Source organism: Belonocnema kinseyi, chromosome 3 (genome assembly GCF_010883055.1).
Source record: "Belonocnema kinseyi isolate 2016_QV_RU_SX_M_011 chromosome 3, B_treatae_v1, whole genome shotgun sequence".
Classification (NCBI taxonomy): domain Eukaryota; kingdom Metazoa; phylum Arthropoda; class Insecta; order Hymenoptera; family Cynipidae; genus Belonocnema; species Belonocnema kinseyi.
This window is the reverse complement of record NC_046659.1, coordinates 29,836,442-29,847,992: the sequence shown is the minus strand read 5'-3', so window position 1 is coordinate 29,847,992 and position 11,551 is coordinate 29,836,442. Positions and strand designations below refer to the sequence as shown.

Genomic DNA, 11,551 nt, shown 5'->3' with positions numbered 1-11,551 from the left:
TTAGAAAATTGACTCCAGATGAGACACTTCCATGTACTCTCACCTTTATGCAATATTTCGAAGGCTTGAAAGTGTTCGCCAATTTTATGTACTGATCGTTGTACTTCAACCACTTCGTCACTGTGACGTATCCATTTACTTCACTAGGTAAGCATGATGAAAATGATTCGTGGTTTAAAAGGGACGAAATAGCGAGTATCTTCGACGGTCCGTTAACATAAACCTAAACTCTGAATGAAACAATACAGCCCAGGCATCGCCGGTAAAGTATCGTAAATTGTCTGGTTACAGAGAGTTATGTACCTTATTAAAGCATAGAGTTTGCTACAGCATAATTTCTATAAAGCTTCAATAATTTACTGCACTTACCTTAAAATTCTCCTTAAAATTCTCACCTGTCAGTCACATTCACTCTATAAGCAGATCCAATTTTTTGTCATATATCTTATTTTGACAAAGCCGTTATTTGTAAAAATGATACAAACAGGACAAACAATTCACTAAAGATAGATGCCAACTGAAGCGTCGCTTTGGATAAATGGCGTGGCAGAGCATTAGAAATTTTTTTACTAAATAACCAGGATAAACCAACTCATAGTTACATGAACATGACAGATTTGTGAAAAATACCATGAGAACAGTTATATTATCTCTTAGGCCATAAGGCAAATTGTACCACTTGAAATGGAGTTGGATTCATTAAAAGAAACGGCAGCTTGTCTTTTGAGACTATGTAAATTAGGCTACGATTTACATTGAAAAGTACTATGTGAAAAAGGTTCGAACGCCCGAGATATACAGGGAAAAAAATCACTGTGTCAAATAGGGTCTGGTACCTGCTCCTGCGGGATTATTTCACCATGCAAAAGGAGAAAAGTACCATGTCGAATAGGCAAAGCAACAAGCTCATAAAAGGAAAATTATACTATGTAAGAAAATACTTGTTACCTGTATTTACGGGAATTACTTCCCATGTAAATGATTTTTCTGACATTTTCACTCGGTTTCTACCGCTATTTTTTCAGAGCTTTTACACATAATGCGAATAATACGTTACACTACATCTATCTAATAAAAAACACTTGGTACTAATAGAGAAAAGAGCCTTCTTACATGGGAAGAAATAACAAATTTCTTGTTATTAAGTACAATTCGAAACAGAGTCTTCTACCATGTTTTCAAATAATTATATTTACTATATGAGAATAGGGGTTTTCGCTGTTTAAAAAGTAATTTTCACTGTGCAATTAATATTTTCTATTAAATCTCATGTGCATTTTACATTTTCAAATAGTAGGTCCTTCTTTTTACCATGTGGCCTTGTAACAACTAAATTTAATTCTCTGTTCATTCTCCATGCTTCCAAATAAATCGATTTTAGGCTTTCCACAAATCGGCAGTATTTTTCAAAATGCTTCTGGGCACAATTCGCACTCTGTCTCAGCTTCCAATCGTCTTCATTCAAAGTCGTCGATTTTATTTTCCTGTGAAAACATTAATATGTAATTGTCGATCCGTCTCATTCCAGAAACCATGGGCTTTTTCCCTATTGCTATACGCACCCCATCCTGATCGTGACGCATCTGAGAAAATCTGTATCATAAAGTTAGATTTTTTAATAGGATTAAATGTTGTCATAACATTAACTTTCCACCAAGACAAATCTTCATGCATCCTTGAGGAACGCTTCATGGATGCATCAAAATCATTATTGTTCGCCCTGAGAGCATGGAACTTTTAACGCTCACGGTCTTTCAGATACACCCAGCCATATTTCGCTGCATGACAACATGATCCCAATGTTCCTACCAAAGCGCAAACTCTCGTATCTTAAACTCATCACTTTTTTCAAGCCTATACTGATTGAATTAATTATATTAATTCTGTGATTCTGTGATTTGAATCGTTTCCTTTTTTGACCATACGGTTTCTGTTCAAAGCCATGTTTGAATCAATTTCCTTGAGAATAGTATTTCATAACGTTCAATCCATTGTAATAGAATTTCATCATTGAGAATTATTTTCCACTTTGATGAAAACTCATTTAACTTGTAAAAATGTTGACCCGTCTGCCCTTGATTCTGTTTGTATCTCTGGAAATCCGACTTTCATTGGCCCCTCGTGTCATTCGAGGATAATGCGAAGAAAGAGATGGGCCCTTTAAGTTTTTTTACCCTTTCGCTGGAGCATTACTTTTAACCACTGGTTGCCGATCGTTCGTTGACCATTCAAGCAGTTTTACTGCTTTCAAGGTCTTATGTAGGTTTTTTCCGAAGAGCTATTCATCCATATCAGTCGCAATTAACAACTCCTTTAAAGAAGCGTTAAGTTTCGATAGGATAAGCAGACGCCGAGTTCGCGATTCTTCGCGCTGAAGATCTATTAACATCCTGCACACATTCCTTAAAATCGTAATTATTGCCAAACTATCTAGCTTATTACCTTTTAAAAAAGTAGACAGAATTGGACCCAAAGCAGCAAGACAAAGGAATACCTTTTGATGCTTCTCTATCATTCTGTTATCTCATGCGATAAGTGGTTCTAGAAGAGAAGCTCTTACTTCTACATTCAATTTTGGAGGTTCCATTGCTGTGCAATTTTCAGGTATTGGGTACTTTTTTAGCAATTCTTTTTTCTCTTCTTCCAGGAGCCCCTCCTTAAAGATATCACTCCATCTGATAAAAATATCATTAGGAATTGCTGGAGCCAGATGCCTTGATGAGTCCACCCGTTTTCCTATTGCGATCAAAAAATCTTGATGGAGCACTTGCTCTTGAGACTCTTGAGCTTGAGACCCCTCCAATGTTTTCGCTTGTCCACTTACCGCTTGTAACTGCTTGTCAGCGGATTTCTCTGATAATCCTAGCATTGATTGCTTATTCGAGGATACAGGCTGCAACGACCCTGATTCTTTACCGAAAGATTTGGTTTGATCTGACACCATTTCATCATCCAAGACAAAATAGTTTAGCAAAAAAAGTGGTCGGAGAGTAAGAAAAACTGAAAATGGTGAACGAGAAGCAGTTTTTGGTTGACGAGCAACTGTCGACTCAATAGAACGATCCGAGCTAGACGACGAGGACTCTTTACCTTAAATAAGAAAAAGTGAAACTTATCACTCATACAAGCCAACAAAATTCCAATTTGTGACAAGTGTTCTTAAAGCATTTGCTTTTCTAAAGCGCTAAAAGTGCCTGCAGGCCACGTCATGAATACTATTCATTCCGTATAGCTCGTCCCACGTTTCCTTTTTCATTCATCGCCGACATCGATTAGCATCGTGCCGAACGTCCTTCTGAAAAGTATGTTTAAATACTTACGACGACACTTCAACCGACGAATTTTCGTTTCCTGCTTTTTCATTTTTTCCTTAATTCCCTTCAGTTTTTTATTTAGACGACTCTCCTTGTCCTTTGTATCACTTTTCCTTTTATGACTCATTGTTTCATAGAAAAAAACTCCTGAGATTAAACATACGCTTAGGACTTCTTAGCACACAAAAAGGAATTACGGAATTGGACAGAGCGCCGCGGACAATGGAACTTGTGTCGGGTTCCAGTTTCGTTTCTATATCTTTGAAGCTTGTGGCGACGTTGGCATTAAGTAGGGGTACTACGAGATAATGATAGTAGAAGGAGGTGCGTAATACAACTCTATTTTTACCTTCGCTTCGCTCGGGCTGCGTCTCGTATCATGTGTTATGGTTACTTAATGATATAAGCCTCGGTCATGGCTCAAGAAAAAAGTGGAATAGACGACTGAGTATTGGATTGGCACGATTCATTCGTTTTTTCGACAGTAACCGTTCGTTTCGTGCTTACGAACGTTCGCAGTCCACACAGACATGAGTAGTGCCGTCTACACTACTTTGTACTTTCGCTACACTACTGTGTCGTGTGGCCTGCACCAATAAGACGTCTGGGCCGTCAAATAGCTCGTTGGGCACAGCGAAAGTTGCTAAAAGTTACAGAATTTGCCCACATGCACCAGTATTTCAGCTCAAATATGCTTTAAATTTAATCTAATTTTTTCATAGATTTTATATTAAGTAAATATTAAGATTTAATGTCAGCAAAAACTATTGCAATGAAAAATTGCTATTTATACACAGAAAACATTTTTTACGAGTGAAACATTAAAACGAGTTTACTTGCACTGTGCAACCACGGAAAGTACAAAAACTTAATCGAAATAATACATACAAGAAAACAAAGCTACCTGTTATACACGCCTCTACACTTCACATAATGGATTTCCGTGATCAGCTGATGCATCTCAGCGTGTTCGGTAACTTTCGATAACGTTCGCTATTCGGTGGCCCATGCGACTCATTCATGCATTCCGCAGCGACAGTAGAGAGTAGTGTGGAAGGCACTACTCACGACTATAAGGATGTTCGTGCGGACGAAACGAATGGTTACTGTCGAAAAACGAATGAGTCGTACCAATAGTACATTCAGTCGTCTATTTAAATTTTGTTCAGCCACACGACTGACAAGAATCCATCAATATGGGTTGCGGTTCTTGAGCGAAATCATCTATACCATGGCTTAGGCCTACCATAGACTAGCTCCATTGCATGTTCAATTTGGCGAACGTGCGGAAAAGTTTTTTGTAATTTTGATTCGAATATTCCCAGAATATTTCATACAATTCCATTTTGGCAAATATTTAATTTCATTCTATGTTCATTCTCCATGCTCGAAAATTTATATCGGCAGGTTTTTGGCATGAGAAAACCTAATTTAATATTTATTTTGCGATAAAAGGAAGTTGTGATACATTTCCCTTACAAAAATTTGCTAAGATCAACAGTTTACTATATCCAAGCAAAAATGTTCTAGAATCAATCATGGCAATTTTTTGTACTTATCACAGGGTTATAATGAGTAGTGAGGGCTTATATTGGCCAAAAACACTTACAATACACCTAGTGTATTATTATGTGCTTATAGAATGTTCTAGACATTTCGAACAATGTTGCATTTTAGAATAAAAAAATAAATCTTGAATTAAAAAACAAAAAATTGAAATCTGACATTTATAGTGAATGATTGATTCTAGCAATTTTTTGTTTGGAACATGTCAAAAGTAGATTTTATCTCAAAGTAAACATCAGATTGGGTCTTCTCGTGCAAAAAATCTTCTCAATACACATTTTCAAGAGAGAAAAAAATGACAAAGGTAAACATTTAAATTGTGCACGTATAGTAAAGTGTTGATTTCAGCGAATTTCTATGAGAGAAAATGTGTACAAACTTCATTCTATCGCAAAATAAACGCCAGATTCGGTTTTCTCATGCCAAAAAAACCCCCCAATACACATTTTCGAGAATGGAGAATAAACAGAGGGTGAAATTTAAATTTCTGCCAAAATGGAATCGAATGGAATATTCGAATCGAAATTAGAACAAACTTTTCCACACATTCACCAAAATGGAACATGCAATGGATACTATTGTAAGTTGCCCTAAGCCCTGGTCTAGGTGATTTCGCTCACAGTATGAAACACTGAATTTGCAAGTATTGGCAAGTAAGAAACTGCCAAAACCCCTAATTTCTTTAAGAAGATTCTAATATTGGTTTTTCCTATTGTGAAAACCTTTTAAATTACCGGTGTTTCTTGTTTAGGAGATCTGAAGGTGCATTTTTATTTATTTTAACTAGCATATTATGAGTGTATGTAGCTACAGACCACATTCATTCATCATTAAAATGCTTTTTTTTAATCTAGCAAAAATGTTATATTACCTAACTACCAGCGTCTTCAAATTAGGATTGTTGCAAATTCGACTATCTTCTTCAATCCGAATGATGCCTCCCCGATTATTGTCCACAATTCTGCGTTCACAAACATAACTACCTAATGAGCAAATAGCTCTATCTGTAACCAAGTATCGTTCCATATCTTGAAAATCAAAATCTTCTGCCCGCACAACCTGAGAACATGTTTAAATATTCATTAGCGCAGTTAAAATGTTAAAATTAATCAAAGAATTTGAACCAAGGGGCAGAAATTTTGATTTGGAATCCGAAAGAAACATTTTCGTTTAAAAAAAAAAAAAAGATGATACATATCTTACCAATTTGCCGAAAGATTTTGTTGACAAAGTTATGAGTATTTGAACTTCAGAATGGAAAACGAGGATTATCAGGAAATGGTTCAAGTTTTTATTAAAAGTGTGATATTTCTTGATTTAATTTAGGTGATTATCCTTTTTTTATTCTGATAAAATTTCTGGTCCTCTTTCGAAATCAGTAAACAAATTTAAAAGGAGTTCCTGCGCCTTGGAGAGAAGATATTTTTTGTTGGCCTGATAAACGAAAATTCATGTTTTTGTCAAAACGACACAAGATACGAAAAAATTCAAAGGAACAAAATTGGTCTAAAAAATATATCTAGATACTTCTTTCTATCGCATTACTTTTGAGATTGAAAATAGTGTCAAGACACATTTTTCTAGACATTGTCTGCAGAAACAATTTTGTTCGTATCCTCTTTCAATGCAATCTTCAATGTAATTTTAACAAGTTAATAATTAGAAAATTAAAATACCTTTTATGAGATTTTACTTCTTTTTTAATACCAAATTTTATTAAATAAAATACTCGTTTAAAATAATAAGAATATTTAATATTAAATACAATATAAAACATATACACTATCTATGGCATTTTGCGTCAAATGACTCTAATAAAGATATTTTTGATCTTTTGAAGAGAATAAAAGTACCCTGTGAGATATAAAAAAATGCAAGAATTTCTCAAATTGCTTACCTCGAATTAAACTCGTAGCATCACCTAGGAAAGATGTTTAAAAAATCTAAAATTTATATCAAACAGTATTTAAAGTCTTATCTTTAAATCAAGCCAACAATTTTCTTTCTAAATCTTTACGGGTTTTCCAGATAAGACTAAAAATGTCCAAGCGTGTCTGCGTAAAGTTTCAACCGCTTAAGCAGCGAGGATGGTCGACAGCGGTGATCGCCGATTGAAAGTCGACATCGACCTGCTTGGAAATTTTTTGTCATATCTTGGGAAACCGTAAAGATTTTTATTTTTTTATTATCTTGATTAAACACAAAATTTCAAAGATTAGATCCTGGCATTTTCAATTTATTTCGGCAAGTTTCCTAAGTCACAGCACGAATTCAAATCGAGGTACAAAATCTGAGTAATTATCGGTGATCATCGAATTAGCGGCCAACAGCGGTGATATTCAACTGAAACTTGACGCAGACACGCTTGGACATTTTTAGTGACGTCTCGGAAACCCATACAGAATTTTTAAGTTTTACTGATTTGAATTAAAGATAAGACTTTAAATACTGTGTGGTACAAATTTAAATTATTTACTATAACTTTCGTAGGCCATGCAACGATTTAAAGTCGAGGCACACAATTCGAGAAATTCTTTAATTTTTAACTTCTCATGCGATATATTCTCTTTAAAAGGTTAAAAATTTCTCTATCAGCGGTAATTTGACGAGCAATTTAATAAGCTTTCTAATAGGTTTTAACAAAAGTTTCTTGCTCATTTTTTGAATAAGTAATTATATTTCAAAGTCCTCAACGATTTTTAGTACCGCTCGCATAAGCCGTGTAGTTATTTTCCGACATTAGTGCAATGTATAGATATTTATGTATCTCTATGTTATAAGAAGATCTCGCGGCGCCGCCGACGATTCAGAAATAGTGACTGTTTTTAGAAAAGATAGTACAATATTGTATTAAATATACTGATCTAACCAAAAACATAGAACCACTTTACACGTATGTTTATGGAAAAGATAGTACAATTTGTGTTAAAATGAATGGAGAATATAACTACAAACCGCTTTTCCATTTGCCTGTATTTGGGGCATTATTCCTGAACTGCCCCAACTTTAAAAGCCATTTCTTCCGATTGCCTTCAAATTTTCAGAGTTTGTTTTCCTATATGATAGTAGAATGACCACCAATTTATAGACTTTTACTACCCTCCCTCCTCGAACTACAGGGGGTGAAATTGCATCCTCCGGGCAAAGCGGGTATTTTAAAATGGTCATAACTTCCTTTCTACAAATGAGAATTGATTTTTCGATTAGTGATTCCTGAAGGGTTTTCATGCTCTTTTATTCTATGAAATATATTGTTTTTAATTTTTTAATTTTCATAAACAAATTGCCATTTTAAATGTTTATTTAACATTTTCTACTTTTCGGGCAATTTTTTTATATATCTTTACACGAAAGCTTGACTTTTTTCCGATAAAAATGCTGTTTGGCACTTTGGGACTGAAAATAGTTACGTAATTATGCGAAGATATCCGAGCGGAACCCTTCCTCCCGTGCTCAGACAGGTTGACCAGTCCAGTCGATGCACCGACCGACATTTTTTCGTTCAAATTCGATTAATTCAAACATACTTCCATTGGCACAGAAACTTTCAAAACATTAATTTCAGCAGTTCTTAATGCATAGAAAATTTTTGCATATAGTTATAAAGAAATTAGGGAACACAAGTATTTTTTAAGAGAGTGTTCACCCCTCGCCCCTCCATAATGTTTTTTTTTTGAAGTTTTGCTGTATATTTTCATAATTCCCGTCACATAAAACAGACTTGTGAAAGGCTTAAATCAATTAACAATAGTTTAAACCTGAAAGGTAGAAGCAGCCAACGTGTATTATTTAGAATTTTTCTGTGTGTGTTTTCTGTGATTTCTTGTGTTTCGTTTTTGTTTCTTAGTCTTACACATTAATAAATTGTTTATCCTTCTTTTCTGCGGTATTTGTTCATTTAGTTCAGGTTATAAGTTCGTTTTCAAGTCTCTTTGCGAATCTCTGCTTTCGAAGCCAAGTGAGATCCCTAAAGACCTTTCATGGTCATCTAGCGCTGACCATGTCTTCGATGCAAAGGTTTCGCAGCAGATGTGCAAATTCTTTCCGAAAGGAGAAACCTGTAAGAGGAATTGATCTGTGGCTTTTAACAGGAAATCAGCAAATAGTGTCTCCTAATTTGCTGAAAGGCAGAAAAATATGCGGTGCTTGTAGAAAAGGATGTAGAACTCTCAATTTAAAGCCATCCAGAGTTATAGAAGAGCCTGTATTAATGTAAAGAAAGAGATAAACGAGGACACAGATTTTTGCTTCTCAATGAGAAATGAAAAAGAAGGATGCAATGATGAAAATCATATTCACATATACAGGAAAGATTTGTCTACTCACCCTTGCGCCTAAGTCTTGAAATCGCAGACAAATAATGCGAGAATTCGGTGCATCTGATAGTGAAGCCAGAAAGCGAAAGAGTTAGTTGCCAAAAGTAGAGTTTTGACCTTTCCGGAATCCAAGCGAGGACAAAAATTAGCAAAACAAACTGAAAATTGTATTATAAACTTCTACGAAGATGACGAGAATAGTCGACAGATGCTAGGTAGGAAAGATTGCATATCTGTCAAAAAAACTAGACGGTACTTGTGAGCAAGTACAGAAGAGACTGATTCTGTGCAATCTTTCAGAATTATATGCCAGATTTGTAGCCCTACATGAAAATGTGAAGATTGGATTTTCAAAATTCGCACAACTAAGACCAAAGCACTGTGTTTTAGCTGGAGCAAGTGGAACTCACAATGTTTGTGTCTGCGTTAATCATGAAAACGTAAAGTTAATGTTGAATGCGATTGATATTAAACATTTAACTGAGGGAACTGACAGACAATTGTGAGATTATGATGACTGCCTTGAAGAAAGCATGTGCAGTGAACCCACTGACGCTTGTCATTTTAACGAATGCGAATCTTGTCCTGACATAGAAAATTTTAAAAAGTACCTGACTGATATATTGGACGTGAATAGTTTCGACACAGTGACATACCAAGTATGGCAGCTAACTGTTGGAAGCACTTTGAAGACCGAAATGGCAGACGTTCATGCTTTCATAGAAGCACTCTGCACTAAACTTAAAAACCTGAAACTTCATGCATTTTATGCGAAACAACAAGGTTTGTTTCTGAAGCACCTTAAAGTTATACTAAAAGAAGGAGAGTACTTAATTTTGCTTGACTTTGCTGAAAATTATGCTTTCATCATTCAAAATGCTGCACAGTCTTTCCATTGAAATAATAATCTAGCAACTATATTTAAAGTAGTTATTTATTACAAAGATGGAAACGAAGTGAAGCATTTTAGCATGGCAATCAGCTCAAATTGTTTAAGTCATGACACTGTAGCTGTATACACATTTCAAAAGCTAATCAACGAGTACCTCACGAAGAAATTCAGCGTTTTAAACCGCATTTATTATGCGAAAGGCGGAGTTGCGCAGCATTTAAAAAAAAATTATGCCTTCATAAATCTTTTAAATCACAAAAAAGATTTTGGAATTTCTGCAGAAACACATTTCCAGGCAACTGCACATGGAAAAGGCCCAGGTGACGGGATTGTTGGAAATTTGAAGACTTGCAGCAAAAGCTAGTTTGCAACGCTCAGCACAGAATCCAATCCTAACTGCGATGGAGTTATTCGAATGGGATAAGAATCATTTAAAGGAGACAGTAGTTGTTTTCAATTCGAAAGAAGATCACATCGAGATGACCAAAAACCTAGAAACTAGATTCACTGAAGCAATTACCATTCCCGGCATTCTAAAATACAACGCATTTATTCAAAATGAGAGCGGACAATTGCAACTGAAAAAAAATGCATTCGCAAGAGAATATGATCTATTTCCAAAGACAGTCAAAAAGCCTCAAGTTCAGAGAAGCTAACAATGCGCAAAAAAATGCGAACAAAATAAATTATGATGTTCCCGGTAGGACTGGCCAACCTGTCCGAGCGCGCGAGGAAGGGTTTCGCTCGATATCTTTGCATAACTACATAACTATTTTCAGCCCCAAAATCCCAAACAGCATTTTTATCGGAAAAAAGTCAAGCTTTCCTTTAAAAATACTTTTAAACAAATAAAAACTGCCCGAAGAGTAGAAAATGTTAAAAAAAATTTCATATGGCAATTTGTTTACAAAAATTAAAAAATTAAAAACAATAAATTTCACAGAATGAAAGAGCATGAGAACACTCTTGAGGAATCACTCATAGAAAATTCAATTCTCATTTGTAGAAAAGAAGTTATGACCATTTGAAAATACCCGCTTTGCCCAGGGGATTGGTAGGTATACTACTATCATGTAGGCAACTTAATCGTTTATCTAATCAAAAGAATAGTGTATACTTTAGACGTTATTAAATTATTAAAAAATTGAAATTTTTGCATGAAAAGTTAAGTATCTCTAGAAAAAATTGATGACTGAAAATTTTCTGAAAAAACAGCACTAGATCTTCATCTAGCCATTTTTTTGTAATTTTTAGAATGATCGGTTAAAAATAAATATTTGAAATTTCATTTTTAAAGTATGTACTAGGCAGTCTGATAAGTCCCTGAAAAATGAAACACGGACACGTTTTCTTGGCCAAAATCGGTTTTATTTTTCAACATACTCTCCTTTTAGGTCGATACAGCGAGTCCAACGATTTTCTAACTTTTTGATACCGTCCGAAAAGTACTAGATCGGAAGGTC

The 11,551-nt window shown here is 35.1% G+C and overlaps 1 protein-coding gene across 7 annotated transcripts in view; it reads right to left on the bottom strand.

The window, feature by feature from the left end:
* LOC117168706 overlaps positions 1-11,551 on the bottom strand; it is a 172,461-nt gene that overhangs the window by 103,228 nt on the left and 57,682 nt on the right. For all 7 annotated transcript variants that reach the window (XR_004466543.1, XM_033354405.1, XM_033354406.1 and 4 more), the window contains one exon: positions 5,752-5,939. Coding sequence is in view for 6 of the 7 variants with exons in the window: in XM_033354405.1 (XP_033210296.1) it covers positions 5,752-5,939 (188 nt within the window). In the remaining variant the exon portion in view is untranslated. The remainder of the gene's footprint in view (positions 1-5,751; positions 5,940-11,551) is intronic.